The sequence below is a fragment of the Pezoporus occidentalis genome, unplaced genomic scaffold, assembly GCF_034315485.1.
Source record: "Pezoporus occidentalis ecotype Australia unplaced genomic scaffold, CSIRO_AGI_Poc_V1 ctg55, whole genome shotgun sequence".
Taxonomy (NCBI): Eukaryota; Metazoa; Chordata; class Aves; order Psittaciformes; family Psittacidae; genus Pezoporus; species Pezoporus occidentalis.
Window position 1 is genome coordinate 2,481,335 of NW_026915888.1, and position 22,401 is coordinate 2,503,735.

Genomic DNA, 22,401 nt, shown 5'->3' on the forward strand with positions numbered 1-22,401 from the left:
ACAGGGCAGGGACACAAACACCGTGCCGACGTGGCAGACGGCGTTTGCGCTGGTGCCACCGCCATCGCCGAGCTGGTACTCGCAGAGGTTGTGCCTTCCTGTTGCCACAGCACTTTCTGTTTTCTGTTAAAACAGGGCCACAGCGACGATGCAAGTATAGATCTGCAACGCCAAGAATATCTGGGAAGGCTGCCAGCAAGAAGCAGCCTTCCTGCTCGTCCTCCCGCTGTGTGCAAATTCACAGGAAACAGAATCTACAGCACATACTAATGTGGCTTAATGTGAGATCCAAGAGCCACCTCTAGATCCTGCCTGCAGCCCCGTCAGCCTGGGGAAGGAGCCGCGTGCCAAAAACGTTAAATCATTAAATAAAGGAGGAATTAAAGCCTGTACAGGTGCATAAAATCCCACGTAGGTGCCACTGCTTTATGGAGTGATGCTCTGCTGGGCAAGCTGAATGCAGCATCATGCATGGCACTGGCATTGATGCCTGTAGGTATGGATGAGCCCAGGTCAGGTCCCAGCACACCCACTCTGCAAAGAAGGCTTTGCAGCCTCCTATAAGCACCCATGGAGAACCAGCAAGGTCCACTTTCCTCTTGGGTGTATCATGGTGTGGCTCAGGGAAGACAAAGCTCATCTAAAGCTTCTCCTTCCCTTTTGTAACAGGAGTGGTACCCACAGCCCTGATGCTCCACAACTGTTGTGACAACTCTTCCCATTACTTTGCTATGCTTAATCCTTACACTCAAGTCATGCTGAGATAGTCCAACATCACATCCAGCACCCAGCTGTGCCCTGCACCAGGCTGTGACCTCAAACCTGGCTCTACCATTGACCCATGGTGGAAACCTCTGTCCCTCAGTTTACCCAATCGTGAAACAATTCACAGGAGGGTTGTAAGGCTCACCTCTGGCTCTGGAAAGCCACTGGAGATCTTTCAGCTATGGGCTCCAGCAGAGGTGGGATGCAGTGTCATCACTGGGATGCAGCGTCACCATCACCACCTGCATCCCAGGGAGGGTGATGTACAGGGGATGCACAAGCAGAGGATGCCACCCTGCTGCTCCCTGCCTCGCCAGAGGGAAACTCATCTCTACTCCTCTCTCATCTGACTGCAAAAGGCTTTTTTCACTACACTGGAGCCCTGCAAGCTCTGGGCAATTCTCAGACCTGTTACTGCACAAAATAAAACCCTTTTCAGCAGCAATGAGCCAGAAATGATTGTGGAGAGGAAGCAGCTGATCTGTGCTGCCTGATCACCCATGGCCATCAGCAGCATCCGTGCCTCCCGGGACACGGAGCCAAGAGATGCTGCACCTCTTCCCCCACTGCTTTCCTCACAACTGCACTGCGATTTATGCTAACCTAGAAAGGACCCTCGGGTTTAAGGTGGCTCTTGGTGGAGACATTTTGAGATGATGCTTTCTGGGGAAAGCATTCCTTAAACTGCAGCTCTTCCCTCCTGCCTCACCCCCAGCTTGTGACATTTTACAGCTCCAGCAAAAGAAAATGCTTCAGAACAATCTCATTTTCAGCTTCGGAGGCACAAAACCCAGAGGCAGGGTGCGGGTACCAAGCGCTCAGGTGGGAGATGGGAAGAGCAGCAGCGGCTGCATACAAGGCACCTTTCGGAGGGTGAGATCCATCTCCGGAGTGGGAAAAGGCTCTCATACCCTCCATGGCAAAAGCTGCTCGCTGCCAATCACCCAGCCCAAGAACCAGTCCCCTGGGGTGAGGATGATGGGCTCAGTGTGATGCTGCAGGCAGTGCTTGCTGGCTCTCCAGCTCCCAGAGGCTCTTGTGGCTTCTCCCTGCCTGCTTCCCTCTAGGAATTTAACAGGGCAATGGCTGTCAGGAGTGACAACATGAGGAGTGGATTGCCACGGGCATCCATTCCCTGGTTCCCACAAAGGGCAGGATACTCTGTCACATCCTTGTGTTACACCTTTGGGATGGGGGGAAGCAAAATGCTGCCCTGACAGCGAGGAAGGGACTCTGCATTTCCCAGTCTGCGATGCTTTTCAGCAGAGAAAGGAAATAGGATTGTCCATATCCAACACAGGGAGGATCCATGGGGTTTATGTGACATATTTTGAGCAGGGAAGAAGGAAAGTTTGGAAGCAAAGGGGGGAAACTGGTGCAGAGGTGTGGGGCAGTGAAAGCAGCAGCTCAGGTGGGACCAGCGAGGCACCTGCTTACTGCTGCTGGGATGGAGACAGGGGCAAATTAAAGCAATTAAACCAGGGAGGTAAATGGAGCTGTAAGGCCTTTTCAGGCTGCTCTCTTCAGGCAGATGAAATATAGTCATCTCCTATGAAAGAACACTTGACATTTCTCCAAAGGAGGGCAAGCTGCAAGAGGGAGCTGTCTAACACTGGAGATACAAAAGAGATTGCAGTCTTCATCTGTCCTTGGCAGTCTGAATGCTGCTCTCTCCCATCCCCAACTCACAAGGGTCACCCAAGTGGGAGAACACTGAGGGCAGGGATGCTATGGGAGAGAGAACTGCTCACACATCTCTTTGGTGTGCCTGTGGAGAGATGCTGTCCTGCTCGAAACAAATCTGGCACCGCTTATCCCCCTGGGATGTGCATCATGGCACAAAGCAGGTGGAACCATTAACACTGCTGCAAAATGAGATCTTCATTCCACTCACATTGCACTACTGAAGGTGGAATATCCCAAACAGGCTTCAGACTAAGGACAAAGCCCTTCAGGCCATGCTCGCTGTCTTGCCAGCCAAGAGATGGTTCAGGCAGATGGAACACAGTGCAGGACAAGCAGATGGAGCAACAAGAGAGGAAAGACCTCCAAGGAAGCGAAGGCTGTGGGTAAGCAGCATTATCCCACAGCAGCCTGGGATGACTTGGGAACATCAGAACCCAGAGGGGCTGCAGAAACCCACCTGAGTGACGGAGCCACTAATGAGGATCTCTGGGAGGTCCCAAAGAAGAGGTCACATTTCAGAAGAGCAGGAGATGACACTCAATATCTGCCTCTATGAATAAAACTCAGGGAAACCCACTGAAACACTCAACCTACATGAATACAGACAGAAAGTAACAGGGGATAAGATCCATCTGACATGGGACAGGACCTCTGCGGTGGGTGGATAGGAGAGGAGCAGATGGGACCCATCTTCACTTAGCAAGGCTTCAACGCTACCTATCAGGAGCTGCTCCCGGTGGCCGTGGGCTGTGCTGACACCTCTTGCAGGGCCAGGCTTCCTCACACAGACATGGGTGCTCTTGCTCACAGTCTGCTGAGCATGACTTCAAGGGAAGTCACAAACTCTTTGGAGAGCAAGGCTTGAACTCCAAAAGGCATTCAGAAAGAGCTGGAAGCATCGCGAGAGGCAACTCATCAAGGATTATGGCACAGTGCTGAGCCTGAGGACATAGCAGCCTTGCAGTATCTGAAGGGGGCCTATAGGGATGCTGGGGAGGGACTCTTCATTAGGGACTGTAGTGACAGGACAAGGGGTAATGGGTTAAAACTGAAACAGGGGAAGTTTAGATTGGATATAAGGAGGAAATTCTTTCCTGTGAGGGTGGTGAGGCACTGGAATGGGTTGCCCAGGGAGGTTGTGAATGCTCCATCCCTGGCAGTGTTCAAGACCAGGTTGGATGAGGCTTTGGGTGAGATGGTTTAGTGTGAGGTGTCCCTGCCCATGGCAGGGGGGTTGGAACTGGATGAGCTTAAGGTCCTTTCCAACCCTAACTATTCTATGATTCTATTCTAATCCAACGAGCAAAATAACCCAAAGCATGAGGAAATTCTTCAGAGCATGACCTGGTGGTGGAAGTGAAACCCAAGCTCAAGGCGAGTGTGCAGCACCAGGCTGTGGTGGGGTGTCTGATGTCCCCTCCGAAGCCTGCGGGCATGTCCCTGTGGTGACATGGATGAGACCAGGGGAAGCCTGGAAGATGATGACACAACTCCGGAAAACACAGCCATAGGTGGAAGCTGAAAGTAAATGGATCTGCTTAGTTTAGAGGAGAGGGGACAGAGAGGAGACATGAGGGCAGCCCAAAACCATGTGAAAGATACTGGGAAAGGGCTGGTGCTAGAACAGGACAGAGTGGGATGGGGATGCTGGAGGGATGACCCGCACCAGCATCGCTTTAAGAGCATCCCTGTGTGGGAATGCGCATCACTGTGAAAGCTTCCCCAGGATCCCTAAAACCAAGGGCTTGGCGAAAAGCAGAGGAGCACATCCACAGCCTGCCTGCCCTGAATCTGGGCTCCGAGGTCTGGGATGCAAAGGCACCCGATGGAGCAGGGAGAAGCAGCGCCCGCAGCAGCCACAGGTCAGGCTGCCTTCCCATGGGCACCACCGGCCCCGGCAGCCCCAGGCTATCACTTTTCAGCTGCAAATAGCACGGGCACAAGGCCTCAGCCGGGGAGCAGAGCACTGAGGAGCCCAGACTGTGGTTAGCTATCAAAGACAACTAAAAAAAGATATTCCACACACAGGAGGATTTTTCCCTGTTATTTTTTTGCTGTTTTTTTTTTTGTCTGGGTTTTTTTTTTCCCTTCCCAAGGATTAAATCAACTCAACAGCCCCTTTACAACTTCCCTTTTGATGTGTTCAGCCTCATTAAAGTTTCATTTCTCTCTCTGTTTTCCCCGGGGGGAGGAAGGGGAGCGTACACAAAAGTTTACTTCAGCAGCAGGGCCGGCAGCTGCAGGAGCAGCTGCTGTTGCTGTGGGACAAGCAGAGCCTCCACCAGCTTTGCCCAAGCCCCTCAGCAAAGCCTGGCTCCCGCGGGCAGCCCCAGCATCACGATGCTGTCAGCGGTGTTTGTGCACCCAGGGTCACGCACCACGGAGGGAACGGGGGAGCTGCAAAGCTCCTGCGAAGCCTGCGAGCTGTGGAGTCCGACCCTGTGAGGTTTAGGGTCTGACCCTGCCAGTTCTGGGGTCCCTTCCCAACCTGCCTGCTTCCCTCCTCCAGCCTTTCCCCCGCGCTTCACCCATCACCCCGGGATATTCCCACACACAGAGCGGATGGGTAGCAGCTCCCCCACGTCGCTTCTTTTTTAGCCCGAGCAGCTGTTTAAGTGTCTATTTTAAACCTGAGTTCCCTATTTTAAAATAGCTAATGAGACACGGGGCTAGGCCGATAGACGTCGTCGCTACGAGGTCTGCGAGATGCTCCTCTGTTCCCCGAGCTGCTTTTCCAAGCCACGAACTTCGCATGCCCATCACACTTCCACAGACAGCTTACACGGTAAAGAGGGAAGGTTTTAGTCCAAGCTCTTGCACCCCTGCCATGAAACAGCAGCAGAGCCATGTGTTTCTAGACCGAGATGCATCAAGCAGCCAAGCAGAGGTGGTTCTGGGTGGTTTTCTCTTGGCAGGTTTTTATCCTCCCTTTGATTTTATCAGGTCTTTCTAAAACTTCCCCAGTAAAGAGCAAGCAAGGAGCCGGTCACCCGGCACAGCAACCTGCTGCACACCCAAGAGGGACTTCCAGCAAGCAAATGCCTAAGACAAGATGCAGCAGGAGGTCCCCCGCATCTCTGTGCAAGCCCAGGATCCCGATGCACTCCGAGATGGTGTCCATCCCACCAGGACAGAGAGGACCAGGCACATGGGACCCCACTCACTTACCTGACCACAGGCTCAGGAATGGCCTCGGCACTCGCTGGCACCTGGACACCCTTCTCCCACTCCTGCCTCCAAGGATCAGCCAGGATGTAGTACTCATCGGGGCTCAGCTGGAAGGAGTCAGGGATCTTCATGGCTGTTATCAGATCCGTACGGAAAACCTGCACCGGAATAAAGAAAAGGTCCAACAGGCAGAATGAAGGGGTCTGGCAGAGGGTGCAAGCTTGGCTGAGACACAGACCGAGCATCACTACTGAACTGAAGAAACAAGAGGCTGCTTCCTCTTAGGGGATCAATGTTTTCAACATAGGCACAGGAGTATCTGCTCCAAATGCCCAGGGATGCGCAGCAACTGGGCTTCTCCACACCAGCCTTACTGGGGAAAACGATGCTCCTGATGTGAATGAAGCTGTGGGAAACACAGAGCCCTGACCACCATCATGTCACCTCACTGCCCCCAACACCTTTGTGTCCCCATCACATCACCTCACTGCCCCAAGCAGGGACACGTAAAAGCTGAAGGTACCCTATCATCAGGGCTCAATTGCTCCAGTGGTCACCAAGGATCACAAGGCAAAATATAGCCATGAGGGGTTATGCTACAGCTGGAAAACATCCACTAAAAGGTGATCTAGGTTCCTGCTTACACATCCACAACCAAACACACAGATTTCTCCTGCCCCAGCAAACCTCCTGTGATAACCAGCACTGGCGCCCTCCTCTATGAAAACCCCCCGAGCCCCTCGGACAGTGAATGGGCTTCTTCTCCACCTCAGTTCTGGCCCTGCAGAGTCTTCTCCCAATATACTCCAATAAAAAACTGATTCCAAAAATACCCCTCACAGTAAATAAGATTTTCCTTGCAGAGGATTGCCTGACAGCAACGACTCGAGCAATCCTGCCTCTTCCAGCATAAAAATAAATTGTAAATGAAAATGGATGATTTCTTCCTCTCCACCATCTGCTATTAGCTGAGATAATAACTAACAGTGCCAGCAATCATGCCTGGACACCAGCTCGCTCTGTCTACCCCATCCCTGCTTCTTCTGCATTAACCTTCTGTGGGGCTGGGATGGATCAGGTGTTCTCTTCAGACACTGTTCAATTCCCAGGGTCTATTCCCCAAATGAGTATTGCTTTGTCAGAGCCACAATAAATGATAAAATATGGCTTGACACCTTCCATACAAAGATAACTGCCTTTGGAGAGAACTTGGGAAACCGAATCGGCTGAGATACAGGAAACCAGACTTTAACTAAGACCACTGAGACCAGTATTTAGGTCAGTTTATTTAATCCTCAGAGTCTCAGCTCCTAACCCAATTAGAGTTAAATATAATACATAAACAACCTTTTCCATCTTGGGTCCTCTTTGAATCTTACTGGTACCTCTTGATGCATCTGCCTGGAGGTATTTTTGCCTATGCCTATATAAACCTGATGTGAGCTGGCCAGACACAGCCTCAGCGCATCCTTCAACAAACATAATTAACAGCCTACATATTACAGTCAGAATTAGGTTCAGCTTGAGAAAGATCAGGGTCCTTCAAGTCTCTGTGCTACAAACGCATGGATCCAGATGCCACAGTAACCTTTTAATACACTGCCAGTGTGAGAACTTTAACAGAATGATAAAATACGAAGCCAGACGTTAATTAAACATGAGAAGGGATATGTGAGATATCACAGCCCTTCTGGGGCTGCAGAGTAACACAAGCAAAGTAACCCTACTGTGGCTTGGTGCTTAAAATACAATGTAGAAACGCCCTCTGCTCTTGGCATCCCTGCACTGCCAGGGTCACAACTCGGGCAAACAGCATCTCCCATTACCGAGGTTTGGTGCCCATCTCCAATGAGGACAACACAAACCCAAGTGACTCTTCTCACATCTGACTGCTCTGCTTTGATGGATGAGATGCTCCCCCCATGCCTGGACCACACGTGGCTGAGGGCGGTTTAAGGGATGGTGCCAGCTCCCTGCTCCAGCCACCAGCCCCATGTCAGGAGTGATGTACCACTTATATACTGCTCCATTTGCCAAACTGTTATAGCAAACACTTGTTTTGGAGACACTCACCCTTGGGATCTGTGGGCAAAGCCAGGTCAGAATGGCTTCCAAAGGTGCTGGGCACCCAATAGGTTTCAAACCTCCCTGGACTGGACCCTGCTGACATCCAAGTGCCCTCCAGCTCCTTTACTGCCAACCCCATCACCTCCTGAGGACACCCCCTTCGATGCCACGGGGTGCAGGAGCATTGCATCACTCCTCCGTGGCACACAAACACACAGTTCCTCCAGGGCCCCACAGGCAGCACAGGGCAGGCAGCAGGCATGTTCATGCTGCTGCTGCAGGCACACGAGCTGGCAGCCAGCACAGGACTGCCCTTTCCAGCCCTCCAGAGGGACCAGCCATGTCATAAATACCCCCGGCATCCTCTCTCCCTGGGATGCTGGCACCCAGTGCAGCACCTTTCTAGAGCCTTACCCCAAACAAGGATCCCCACTCTCTTTTGCAAAGTCAGCACCAGGCAAGAGCCTGAGAGGTGGTAAGTCCCATCACTCTGCTGTAACACCAGGCGTGGGCAGCCACAGTGGATTTATGTCAGCGCCTGGCCCGTCACCTTCCTCCTGCTGATGAAGAGCATCACGGAGGAGCCTGAACTGCATCATGCAACCTGCCTAAGGAGGAGCTGGCAGAGCTGCTGGGGAGCCTGGTCCCCCCCAGGGCTGCTGCCCACAGGTAGGAAATAAACCAGATCCTCATGTCAGAAACTGAACACATTTTGCCCTGCTTAGAGCTATTACTTAGGTAACCTCCTTAGCGCTCTCAGCTGTTAGCTGGGGTCATGGCTTTGGTGGTCCAGCACCCTGGAGCATCCCACAGGCAGCTGAGCTGCCCGTGCATCCCACAGTGCTCACCACCACTCTGAACCAGCAGGACCAGCCTCACCAATGCTCTGCAACACCCTCAGCAGATGCAAAACCCTCCAGCAAACCGCCAAACATCCCTCATAGCCTCTGCACTGGAAAGCGCAGCACGGAGATCAGCCCGCGGTCTCATTTCTCCCCCCTGCATGGAGCAGATCCCAGGCTCATGTTTTCCTGCATTAAGCCTTCCCCAAACTCATCCCTTCTGGCTTTTCAGCTCACATCGCCGCAGAAGCTTAGTCTTAATTTTAAGCCAAATCAGCGTGATTGTATCTCTTTCCCTGCCGACGATAAGCCACATCGAGGGCTGGATTTGCAATCTCACGCCTTCATTTATTTAGTTCCTCCTTGGAAAACAGATAAGCTTGCCCATCCAAAGGCAGCGTGCGCGGCCGCGCTTTATCACCACGCCGCCTCTGTCTTTTCATGAAGAGCTGGGAATGCTCAAATTATTAACTATCAAAGCAGAACACTTTAGAAGCGAGCGGAACGGCACAGAAATTGTAAAGGAAAGCAGATCAGTTGTCTGGAAATCTCCCAACAGCTAATACGCTCAAATTGTAATCTAAATGTCTTTTTGTTTTGAATTGTCTGGGATTAGGGTTGGGAAAAGACTCAATTATTCTACTCAAACTCCTCTGAATTATTTATGAAAAGCAAATAAAGGATAAATTGGGCACTGATGAACCGAGGACCTGGCGGTGAAGAGGAAGTTGGGTACCAGAAAACAAGCAATTTTCCCTCAATAGAGTGTTTACTGTTTCTCCCCGGCTGCAGGAGCTGACAAATCGTCTCGGCTGCCCTGCTCCCCCCCTCCCCAGCCCTGGCCAGGCTCTGGCCTCCCCTTCCAGGCCGGCAGCGGATCCGGTTTATTGCCTATCGATCCGTGGCAACAGTGAAGGCCAAACCGAGACGTTCCCTTTATTACCTCTGCTTGCTCGGGAACCGCAGGCAGGATTCAGTGATGCTCGGAGATGCATCACACCAATGCCCAGGGACCAACCTCGCCCTTTGCTAGCATCAGCTTTAAAGATGGGAAGAAGAAGTGCAATTGCAATAGCCCAAGATATGCCTTCGTACTGCTCCCCAGACCAAAGAACTACTGGGCAACACCAGACCCGAGCTCATCCCTCCTGTCCAAGCACCACCAGTGCCACCACAGCCTGGTCCTGCAGATCCAACTGCTCCAGCCTGGCTTCATTTCTAAGGTCTGTGAGCCTTCAGGCCTTGGTACTCACATCTCACCAGCCAGGCAAGCTTGTATTGCAGACCTCTATCTCCCCATCCTTTCATCCCACCAGCTTGCAGTGCTGGAGTGACTGTCTCCCCAGGACAGCTGGTCCTGGAGGTTCAGGAACATCAGAAGTCACTGGGACACCAAAGCCACCACATTTCACAAGGATACATCAGCCTTTTCTGTCACTTCTGTGATCTGCTGTTGAGAAGCAAAAGCTGTATTGATATTATCTCAAAATAAAAAAATCCCCCCAAGCTGATTAAATATTACACATCTTCACATCCTAATGCTTTACTTGGATCCAGTTTGGTGTGGGAAGGATGTTCCTGTGGTTATGGCAAAGACCTGCAAGGCAGGGGCTGGATTCAGCTCCTGCCTGAGCCACATGCCCCTTGTTCAGCTCCAATCTACTGCTTCACCCACCAGACACAGCCATTCCCTGCATCGCGAGATGGCTGGGAGGCACCTCCATGAGCTCTTCGTGGACCAACATCTATTTGTCCAACACCTGGACCACCTCCAAGAGAAACACCTACCCCTGGAAGGAGATGCCATGGTGCACAATGCCTCACTATGAAGGGAAGGGCAATGCGAATGCCACACGGCATCACAAACTGCACTCCCATCCCTCCCTTAGCAGAGGGTTCCCAGACTGCAATGTTTTGCAGCAGCATTCCTTCTCCTCCTCCTGTGTCCTCCACAGCTGACCAGCCCCTGTCTGTACTTCACCACCTTTCTGTGCAATCCTCATATTGATTTCCAGGTTCTCTGACTCACTCACAATCCCTTTGAACAGAGTGGCCCATCAATCTCACCACCATTCACCTCTCACTTTATGTGCTCTGTCAAGATCTCAGCTTTTCAAGTGGCTGCACCATTGGTCTGAGCCTGCCAACTACTCCTTTAACTCCAAACACCAACCCGAAAACATCACATTCAGATCCTGCAGCAAAGACTTTCCACTCATACAAAACCAGCTCCTGGGCTGGAGCCAAAGAGCCCTATCTGGTTTGGGCTTTAACTCGAAACGAGAAGAAACACTCATCTAGCACTGGTTTTAATTAGCTTTGGAAGCAGCAGCCAGCCCAGGGACCGCCACGCAGGATCCACATGGATGAGCGCACCCGGCGAGGCAGCACGACCTCGGCAGCACCCAACACGGGTGCTCTGAGGTCTGCAAAACAGCCCGGGTGGAAACCGGCTCCGAAGGCAGCAGGAGGCTCAGCCAGGCACAGATGGGCTCCAGCAGGACAGGTCCCCCCACACAGGGCTTGCTGAGGCGGCAGGAACTGGGTTACACATTTCCCCCTGCACCCTTGGGGCCTTTAGACCTTTCTCTAGGGGTGGAAGGATGAGCTCCGGCCCTTCTCCCATTCCCAGCATGGGATGCAATTCTTTCAACACACAGTAACATCTATATCCCTGACAGTTTATAGGATAAAACACTCCTTTCCAAAGCATGACACACTGCAAAGCACTGGTTTGAAGTGTAAGAGAAATGAAGCCCATCGTTCAGAATCAAGTGCACGGTGGAAAGCACAATGTGCTCAGGAGGAAGAGGGGGAACAGGAGAAATGTTGACCACAGCCTGGCACCTCAAATCTCACATTTGAATCTATTCCCTCCTATAACCCAATCTGAATCAATTACCTCCTGTAACCCTGTAACACATCTGCGATGCTCACACAGTGCCCTCACATCCACGGTGCCATACGGCATCTCACATGGACCACCTCTCCACAGCGAGACTGGCAGCAGCAGGTCAGCACATAAAGGATGTGGGAATGCTTTCTGACACCAACATAACAGGCTTTGATTAGCTTCTGGTACAACACTCTTCCCCCAAAGCAGCTGTGTCCTGTGCACCCCACAACCATAACCCCCTTCCTCCTTCCACATCAGGACCAGGGGTGTCTCCGGCTGCCTCATCTGCAGGGCTCCCTGCTCACTTCCAGCCAGTGCTATTAGCCCTTCATTCTCTCAAGCATAAAATTGTTTGCTGTAGCTCATGAGTCACAAGGATTTTCAGAGAAAGAGAAAACAACGGGAACAATGGGAGCCCTGGGAATAGTTTTTGGTTGTACAAACTGTCTTCGTATCAGCTTGAGCCGGCACCTCCACGGGTGCAGCCCTTGGCTGGCCAGCCCTGCTCCCCTCCAGCCCTATTTCCCTGCCATTATATCACAGTTTTCCAGCCCTTTCTAAGAGGAGAGGAGCACTGATGCTCAGTAGCAAGGCTCTGAAGCACAGCAATGCCTGGTTTGTGTGTGTAAGCAGTGATACTATCTGCCTGTGGGGGAAAAAATACTTACTCTCGTGCTCATTTGGGAGCCAGCCTGCTATCTCTTCATCTCGCCTTGTTTCCTCTCACAATGCTGAATGCTAAAGATCCAATGAACAACAGAATTTAAAATAGGAACAAGAAGCATTTTTGTTTGGCCCTTCTCAGCATTCAGAAGACAATGGTATTAGACTGCTATTCCCATGTCAGCTCAGGAAAAGTGACAAAGCCACTGCGGTCAAATCTTTCAACAGAGACGGATTTACTCCTCATCCAGCCCAGCAAAAGCATGTCCAGTCTTGCTTGGCCATCCTCATAAAAGCCCTTCGTCAAGCATGGAAAGCCCTGGGACTAAATTCACATTGCACTGGGCCATGATATACCTATCGCAGGGGGAAAACCAAGATTCAATGCACTAAGAGTTACCTTTTAGAAGGTTTTAGAAGGAAAGCAAGGAGGATGTTGGCTAAAAGGGTTAAATCCTTGTAAAGAGATATAAAAAGGCATCTTTCAAAACACGGAAGCAGTATCTAAACAAGGCAAGCAGAAAATAATGTAAATTGTATAAATCTTGTGGTTTCCCCTTCATCTTGAACCCTGCCTGCAGCTGCGGTCTCTTTGCTTCCAGAAGGTCTGGACCGAAGGAGAAGGGTGATGAGGATGTCCGGCGAGAGGAGCAGCACCCACTGAGGAGAGCTGAGACCACACAGAGCTCTGCAGCTCGGAACAGGATGGGAGAAGGGTGATGAGGATGTCCGGCAAGAGGAGCAGCACCCACTGAGGAGAGCTGAGACCACACAGAGCTCTGCAGCTCGGAACAGGATGGCTGCAGCGCTGCCAGGCAGGTGGTTAGCACAAAAAGCAGGATTCTTTTCCTCCCCACTGTATCTTCTGTCAGTGCAACTCACTGCAGGGTAGTGGTCTGCATCCCAAGTAGCTGAGGAGCTCAGGACCGACACCCCGGCTAAGGCAGTGATTCAGAGGCAGCATCTGAGGGAGTCCCCAGGCTGCTGATGGCTGGGAGCTGGCGGATAGAACTGGCAGCTATCACTACACACTGGCCTTGTTCCTGTATTCTCTCCTTAGACACTGACAACTGTTCTCTGTCAGGAACAGGAGAGAGGGCTTGATGACTGCAGTCTAACCAGCAAGGCTTGCGCTCATATCCCCAGCAGCCCTATAGCCGGGGGCAGGATTGCACTAATGCGCCGCTAAAAGCAGCAAAAATCCACACTTCAGGCACATCTTACTCCCTGCTGCAGATTCAGCATTCAAAACAAGGGAGGACCTGAGTGAGCATCCTCCTCCCTCCAGCTCCTGGAGCAGGGAGCACAAGCAGCATCTCCTCACTGAGCTCCTTGGCCAGCAGCACCCAGGCATGGGTACCGACCACCACACTCCATCTGCGTCCAGGTTCAGAGACAAACAAGCTCTAATGGGATTAATTAAAATGACCAGATCGGTAGACTCCTATCAAGGCAGATGCAAGAAGCTGCTGGCACCTGCCCACATCCATCCTCTGCCTACTGGCAGGGCAGCAGAGCCATGCCCATGCCTGGGGCACCATTGGCATCGCACTGGAGCTCAGCCCTGAGGTCTCTGCTGCCCATGCTTGGGGCAGGAGAGGACAAGAGTCACCTCTGCAAGGGAGGCAGCCGGGACAGAGGCCTGGTGCCTGGGACACATCAGGAAAGAGCCCGGGCAGAGCCCCGTGACAGGCACAGATAAATATAATCACCCTCGCTGGCAATGGCCCCCTTGGCGGATGTTTACAAACAGCTCAGTACTTTTCCATGTTAAGAAGCTTGTTTTTCCAGATGCCTTGTATCGGGTGGTTTTTAATGTGTGGAGTTAATCCCTTCTCACAGAGTCTTTCATAATAAACATCACCCCCTGACCTGGCTAATAACTATGGAACACTAATGCTTTGGAGTCGTTTCATCTCCTGCTCGGGTTGGCAGGGGGAATGCAGACTGCAGCTCGCAGACCAACGGGGCCATGACTTTGAGAGGGACAGCTCTCCATGCACACAAACCCCTGCTCCCCCAGCCTGGCCTCCAGCATCACCACCCCTCTGGACGTCCCCAGAACCTCCTTGCAATACATTCACCATGCTCTCCCTGTTACCCTCCTGTGGCTGCCATCCTCAACAGACAGCAAAGAGAAAGGTACTTCACTATTTCACGTGAAGCTGTTTGACAGCGGTGTGGTTTATGCTTTACGCTTCCCAGTACTTGCTCCAGCAGGACACAATGCCCATCCCTCTCTGTGCCTGAAATGCTTCAGGGCTCCTGCAAGAAATCCCCTGGGACATGCCAAACCCTGCAGGTTTCACAGGTGACAGACAGTGGATCCCACACTTGGATGCTCACAGCAAGAAACATTGGGTCATTCATGGAAAACCATGGAAGATGCTGTCGCAGAGGAAATCCATAAACCAGCGCTCACTGGGATGACCTCCAAACCATTACCATGTGCTGCTACAGGTCTTGGACCTGCTGTGTGTGGCAATCTATATCCAACCCCATGGACGTGTTCTCCTGACCCCTGGGTTTCACCTGGAGCTGAATCGGGGCAGAGCTGGATGCTAGCAGCTGCAGGGGAGATGCAGGGTAAGGGGAGGCCAGCTGAGACCTGGGCTGCTCCCATCTGCTCAGGTTCCCACCACGCTCTTGTAAAAGATGGTTTGGCAGCTTGAGCATCCTGGCCCAACTCCAGCTTGAGTCATTACTCACGGCCTCCCCAAATTCCCCTGGAGTTTCAGTTCAGATGTGCCACCGAGGTTCACTTTCTGTCCCAACTGCTGCTAAGCTGGGCACTGTTAAGCTTTTGCTTCACTTTATTTGTTCCAGAGCTACATTTCACTGAGAACTATCCTCTGGGTATAACAGAGCATGAAGCAGAGAGATAAGCCTGGCCCCTGCAGGCTCCCCATCTGATGTCTCGCCGGGTGCTGTGGACTGAGAGCTAGTTTTCACTCCAGCTGTTGTACAGCAGCAAAACTTGGATCCGGGTCTGAACATCCGTCAAGTGCAGAAGTGTTTTCACTTGGGAGACTTGGGACTTCCACCCAGTAACTTCACTAGCAGACAAGTAAACTGTGGGTGTCACAAGTCACATCCTTGCACATGTGACCAGGTCTACTGATGAGCATCCCTGCAGGACCCCTGAAGGCACCTCCATGTCAAATCTGATGATTTATTGCCATCAGGCACAGGGATGGGCAGTTATTTCACAGTGTCCCAGCAGGAGGAGATGCCCGAAATGCTTCACTTTTTCAGTGAGGGATCAGCTCACAGATTACACCCTCACCCATTTCAAGAGACACATCTATAACCAAAAAATGGCATTACCAGCCCTAATGCACAACTTCCCGACAGCCTTGTCAGCAGCCAGTGACATCTGCACCCTGGTTCTTTGTTCTCTAGAGTGTTTCCAACTACTTCCGCTGGTAATAACAGCTTTTCAGCCCCTCTCTTTATCCAAAGCACAAACAACTCAGACTTTTAAAGTCTGTCCATCGCCGATCCCTTAGATGTACCAATGCAAATGTGTCAGAGTGGCAAGAGCCAAGCACAGCTGTGATTCACGCAGTGACCACAGGAAAACCTCAAAATCTCTACTCAGCATGATGCAAAGGGAGGATGTTAGAGAGGTTTGTGCTTAGCCACAGCCTCAGGAGAGGTGTAACATAGGGGCTTGGGATGGAGTTTACAGCCTGTGAGCAGGCATCAGCCATGCCAGCCTCACCTGCTTCTAAACATAGCTCTGTTTGACTCCAGACCCCGGTCCAGAGGAAAGGGAATGCAAGAACAATGTCCCTCTGGCTTTGCTCACGCTGCTCTTGAAAGGAAGGTGACCACCACTAAACACTGCAGTTGCTACAACAGCAGCTCATGCCTGGTATAGTTTCCATGTCTAGTGAAAATGTATCCGAGGCACGCAAGGGAAAACAGGGCACAGCATCATCCCTTCCAGCACAGTCCTTGGGAAGCAGAGTTCCCCCGACCTGGTCACAGCCCCTGCAACACAGAGCTGGAAAGGGCAACCAGGGCAATGCCCCAGGGCAGGCAGCACTGCCCTGTGCCAGCCAGGAGCAAGGGAAAACCCAGCAGCAAGGTCAGGCACCAATGGCCTCAGCTCCATGCCCTTGAGCCCCGTGACAGGAGGAACCCAACACAACTTGATCTGCAGCTCAGCTGTGCCGTGTCTCATTTCACAGCCCTGAACCTCCCACTTGCTCACGGGGAGGAGCCCTGTGCCACTGAGCCACCCTTCCTGGCATCAGTGCTATGACCTGAGCTATTAATGAAAGGGCATCCAGGCAGGCACCAAACCAGGGAACCTCAGCCATGTAGCTACCCTGATAGTGCAGGACCTCCCAGTCCCACCAAACTCCACCTCTCCCCACTTGCATCAACAGGGATGCAGCGAGCACAAGAACCCCTCACCCTCCATCAGTGATGTCTGCAGGGTACCTCTGCCTGCTCCCTCCCAGCAGAACCAAGCACAAGGCTAAGGCCAAGGCACCACTGGCTCCAGCATCCTGGAGGATATCCTGTCCTGGTACCCACCACCCGCAGCCAGCTGTGTTGCCATCACATCTGGTTTTTCCCTAAAGAAAAGCTCTCCTCTGGCAAAAGCCCACGTACCTCAGAGGGCTTCTTCTCCTTCTGCCGTGACCAGGGGGATTTGGTACTTGGAATCTTGGAGCATCTGGAGGCAGAGGTCGTGTGACCTGCAATAAGGCAACAGAGACAGGTTACCTGGAGAACAGATCCATTTTACTCCCCATCTTTGTCCCCACCCCACTGCCACTACTACAGCCTCAACCAAGGCTCTGGGTCAACACTAAGAGGCAGTAGTACATTGACGTGGCATTACTGGTGTGCACATCCCAGGGTACTTCACCAAAAGAGATTAATGTTACTTTCCTGCTGCTATAGATGATTGAAGCAGAGGCTTCTGGAATGCAAACATTAGAAATGAGAAACCTAAAGACATGAAGTAAGAACAGCTTCTAAGGGGGAATGAGCAAGGGCTCATTCCTGGGATCTGCTGGGATCAGGAATTCAGGAGGTAAGACTAGAAGTTTTCGAACAAGGATGCGTACAGAAAAGGACCTGAACTGCTCAAGGACTTCAGACCCCATGGTCAGAAACACTGCCCAAATTGGGTCCATGCCAGGACTGAGCATTCCCATGCCTGTTCAGCACCTGGTGGGAACCATGCAACAGGACACATCAAGCAAATGAATTTACACTTTTCAGCAGGAAGACAGCATTTGATTTGGGATTTGGGATTTCTTTCCTCTGGGAGCATTATGAATGGACTCTCACCATCCTGACTGGAGCAGTATCATCACCACTGCTACCACCTTCCACAAGGCAAGGGCAGCTGAAGCCTGGAATGTGCTGGGACCATGAAGTTATTAATCTTTGTTTTCAACCCATGTGTGTTACTATCACTAAAAAAAAACCCAAAGACATGTATTTTGTAATAAGAAATAATAAACTAATTATTGGAATCTTTTTATAATGAGGAGGACAGCTGGGTCTTCTGTAGAGCAGGACCCCTCCAGATTCCGCTAGATAGAGATGTTTTTGGGGGGTGCAGCAAATTAACTATCAATAAGTCTCTTTAACACTGATTTTCCCCTTGGATGGCTGAGCAGGAGGAAACCACACCATGCACACAGGGAACTGCCAGACCTGATGGAGCCATGCACACAAGGGCTTCAGGAGCTCTGCCCAGAGGCTGAGCTGTCCCGAGGGACCAGGGCTGTCCCTGATGCAGTATCACTGCGGTGGGAAACGCGCCTTCCTCTGCCAGCTCAGGCCATTGAGTCCCTCCTGAGCCCAGACAAACCTCACGTGCCTATTTCTGCTGGCAGGGCAGGAGGCACTGGTTAACCCTGCGCTCTTTGCACCCTCTTTCTTGTACTCCATGAAATGAAGCCCAGATCTGACAGCATCAGTCGTCCCCAAAGCACCCCTGGTTTTCTGACTGCAGTGTCAAGCCAGGTATCATTGGTGGGCTCCACACAAACGCCTTCCTTTAATCATTTCAGTACACAACAGGACTCCCTAGGGAAAGCCCACGGCTGAAGTCCCCTGCTGCAGCCACCGGGAAATGCCTCTGGACTCAGTGAGCTCCTCAGAGCATCGCAGCACCAGAACCACAGCTTCTACTGGGAGACTGAGGCGCTACATCCACCTTGCCCCCTCTTCCCTAGCTACAGCGCGGTGCTACAGCTACACAGAGGTAGATAACGTGCCACTGCCACCCTTTCCTGGCAGAGGAATCAAAAGGAAGGTCATCACTTTGTTTACAGTTATCCTGCCGGAGAGCATTTGTCAACAGCTTAGATGTCACCTGCAGCAGGAATATCCAAGCCCAACAGAGATAAGGCCATGTTGTTCAATACTGTGATTAAAGATGCCTTACCCCCGAAAGGCAGAGCAGCCAGGTAGCACGGCTCGGCTCCGTAAGCCTTTGAGCATGTGGGGATTAGGAGAGGGGAAGTTGGGAGCACGGCTTCCAAAACAAACCCTCCTCTGAGACAGAGATGTTTCCTTGTACGAGAAGCCAGCGGCGCTGGCAGAGCCTGAAGCACTTCCCATAGGCACAGCTCAGCCCCCGGCCCCCTCCCTACGGCTCCAGCGGGATGGGGGTCCCCTCCAGCAGCCAAACAGCAGGTTCCCATCGGCAGCAATGGTGCGAGCTGCACTCAGGCTGACAGGTTTTTTTGGCTATAGCTGTGGGAACTTCAGCCAAACCCAGCGAGATCAGCCCTTCCCTAACCCCCTGTAATCTCCCCATCATCCTGTTAGGAAAAGGCCCAGAAGTTTCAGTGTCTTTAGCAAAGTCCCGTTCGGTCTCGGGTATCCAGCGGCCAGATCCTGTAAAGTGTGGAGAGCAAAATCCCAGCACGGCCCAGATGAAATTACTGTGACATTCGTAAGAAACCAAGGGGAACCAGGGAGAAACTCGGGAGCCCAGACAAGGGATTAGACTGGTGCCTGGAGGGTACTGAACACGAAGGCACTGCGGTATGTCTGCACTGGGTGAAACCCTGGAAGAAGTGGGAGAGGGAAGCGCTCTATTTATAGCCAAAATCCATGTTTATTGTTGAGCACATGCTTCTGTGCCTTCCTGAATGAGGATGAAGTGAGGTAGATGGTGAATAGCAAGCGTGGGCTTGCAAGCTCTGCTGGCTTGAACCTCATCCCTTTTCCCACATCACTCTTCAGCTCGCAAGGAGGGAACAAGGCGGCTCCGGTTTTAATCTGACTCCACTAAAAACTTCCCTTTCCCCCAGTACAACTCAATCAAGAGCTAACCAGTCTCAGGCCGCAGCAGGAAAGGACAACTTGCCTATAAAGGGCATTTGCTTCGTTAGCAGGTTTGCCATCAGCAGCTCTCCCTTGCCCGGGCTCCTCACAGAAGGGAGACACTCTCATCAGTACAGAGGAGCCACAGCCAGGCATTTAAATTGCTATCAGGTTGTTGCTGCATCTCTGACAAACCCAGCCCCGCACACAATTCATCGTGCAGAGACTTCCCAGTAAATGCAGCTTCCTCCACTCTTTGCAAAGTTAATTATTCAAGCCTTTTCCCTGCTGGAGGTGAATCTCGTTCAAAGCCTTGAATTAAAGGTCTTACTGTCAGTGGTGTCTGAGTTATCACTGCTGATCGAGTACTTGCGTCGTTTCTCTTCCATCTGTAACAAAAGAAATTGAACATTACATGTGATGTCCAGGAAACCCATCTCAGCACCAAGTCACTGTTATCTCTGCATTATCAACACACGGAGTTACCTCAGCACCAGCCAGCACTTGCCCTCACACGCACACCTACCCAGGGGCTTAAAAACAGGAAGAAAACAATCCTCATAGGGCTTTTCTGTATGGGTGTCAGTATCTCAACCAGCTTTCCCTTCTCCTAGGGGGACCAGCGAGTACACTCTTATCACCCAGCTTTGCATGGTGATTTGCCTATGAAGGATTCACAACCAATGCCTCTGCTGCTGCAAGAGCATCATCGCCTAAGGATGCCCCACCAGGGACCATGATGCTGTCGGATGGGACAAAAGACATCCCCGCTGGGAGCCACCCATCCAGGCTGCAACTCTGAGAAGTGCACACGTAGAACAGAAACCCTGCACACTTTCAGTATGGCTGCAGGGGGAAGTCCAAGCATCCTGGAGCTGAAGAGGACCCCTGTGTACAGTAAGCCTGGGGTTTTACCCTCTGACTCATCTTCCCACTCAGGCAGCATCTACTTCTAAGACTTCTGGTGTCTCTGTCACACAGCCAGCACGCTCTAGCCAAGCCTGAAGCACGCTTCCCATCACCCAGAGCTGCTCTGCCTGCTCCAGTGCAGCCCCAGGGGGTGAGCAAGTGGCTTCTGCACAGCTGCTGCGAGCTCTCCATCCGCTCAGAGACAAACCATGGCACTGGGTACCACTGCACCAACTGGGAGGACAGAAGAACCATTTTCGAGCTTGGGTGCTGGTTTGCTTTGTGACTATGAACAAACCATAGAAACACTTGAAATCAGAGGGCTCTCCTGGAGTTGCCCCTCAGGAGCCAAGCACTTGGAGTTGAAAGTTAAGTACCTTTATCAGTAGGTGATGGAACAAGAAAGAAGGAAGAAGGAAGGGAAAAAAGACAGAAGGAAGGGATCAAAGAAAGGAGGAAGGGAAAAAGAAAGGAAGAAGAGATTTTAAACTTCTGAAGACCCCAGCTTATCAGTGTGGCTGGTGGCTGACCAGTGTGACCCCAATACAGGGCTTAGGGAGTGCTGGGTGGGAAGGGCTACCCATGGACCAGAAACCTCTCCAAGAGGCTGTGAGCTAAAATACACCTGCAGAAAACAATGTTAACCTCATGGACACCTTCCTAGTGGTTTCTGAGATACTCTGTAAGAACCTCAGGGTGCTGACATGGCACACACACTGCTGCTTCCCTCAACTGGGAAGTAGGAATGATAATATAACACTGCTCTTGTGTGCTTTGGTCACAGCAGGTACTAGAAGCACTCAAACTGGACAGGAGGCGAGAGCATGTCATCCCCCCCAAACAACAGGAGAAGTCCCACATAAGCATATAGAACCCCTGCAACACCTGTATTTTACACTATATGTGCTATGTTTTATCACACCATTATAAGGCATAATACTACCAAGTATCATAAACCTTTAACTACCAGTGTTGTGGTAAGGCACAAAATGTTCCTTAAGAGTATGGCAATATCAATACTTTCCCCCATGGATTCCAGGGGAAACAGATGTTATTAAACCAGCCTTGTTGCAAGCAGCCACCAGATTTTGCTTGGGGAAAGCGATATTGAAGATGGCTCTAACTGCAGTTTACTTACTGTTAGTGGGAATTCGACCTGAACCTTCTAAACTGGTTCCTCCTGGTTTGAAGTGGCTAACAGAGCACAAAGCTGGAGCTATGCTTTTATTGCTCCTGGAGTTCCTCGTCACAGAGATTAAATAAACCAAAGTCAATGGGGAAAAGAAACACCTGAGCTGAAGCAAAGAAACGCTACTGATAACCAGTGAGATTTCCAGTGCTTCCCATCTTTGCCTTTACAGCAAGACAGTGCCGTGGGCATCCCTTTCCTTCCAAGGGAGGGAAAAAGGTGCATGATTAATGTACAGCACAGCTGTCAGGATGCTGGGACTGGTTTTGGCTCTGATACAGATGTGAGAAGATGCACTGCTCGTCCCTTTAGTTGAGCTTGGTGCCCTGCATCCTGCTTCCGTCCTACACAACATACTGTTACATGCTCACTGTGTAACAGTATGGATTTATATTCACATACAGCAGTGGTTCACACTGCAGGTAAAATAGCAGCTCTACTTCAGGAAATCATTTTGCCACTGTTTGGCAGGATCCAAGACAGCATCCTCTGAACCAAATTGCATTAAATTGCTCTGAATGAAATGCTGGCTTGAGCAAAGCGCTGACATCTCTGAACACAGCAGCAAGAAAAGCAACTGCTGCCTGGGATGGGAATGGCACAGAACAGCCCCACAGGCGCTGTGTGCCTAAAGGGAGCAAAATCTGGGGCAAAATCCACAGGGTTCAGCCAAGCCCTTTCAAAAAATGGTAACTTCCAGGCAGTGCTAAGAAGATGCTGTTTTCTGATGGACTCATCTTCTTGAGCAGTGAAATAGTATGGTCCTTAACAGAGGGATTTTCTGTAGAAGTAGTAACTGAGCCATTTTTCCACCTGGAGCACAGGGTTATAAAGTCTGATGGTGGCTGGCTAAGCCATTGGAACCCAGCACAGGGACCCACTGCCACATCCCACCCATTCCAAAGCGA

At 51.4% G+C, this 22,401-nt stretch overlaps 1 protein-coding gene across 3 annotated transcripts in view; it reads right to left on the reverse strand.

Moving 5' to 3' along the window:
* The window catches only part of JADE2 (jade family PHD finger 2), a 76,529-nt gene that overhangs the window by 49,192 nt on the left and 4,936 nt on the right, over nucleotides 1-22,401 (reverse strand). For all 3 annotated transcript variants that reach the window (XM_062638096.1, XM_062638097.1, XM_062638094.1), the window contains exons 2-4: nucleotides 19,727-19,784; nucleotides 16,714-16,799; nucleotides 5,620-5,777 (exon numbers count right to left, since the gene is read on the reverse strand). In XM_062638096.1, the coding sequence (XP_062494080.1) occupies nucleotides 5,620-5,777; nucleotides 16,714-16,799; nucleotides 19,727-19,784 (302 nt within the window). The remainder of the gene's footprint in view (nucleotides 1-5,619; nucleotides 5,778-16,713; nucleotides 16,800-19,726; nucleotides 19,785-22,401) is intronic.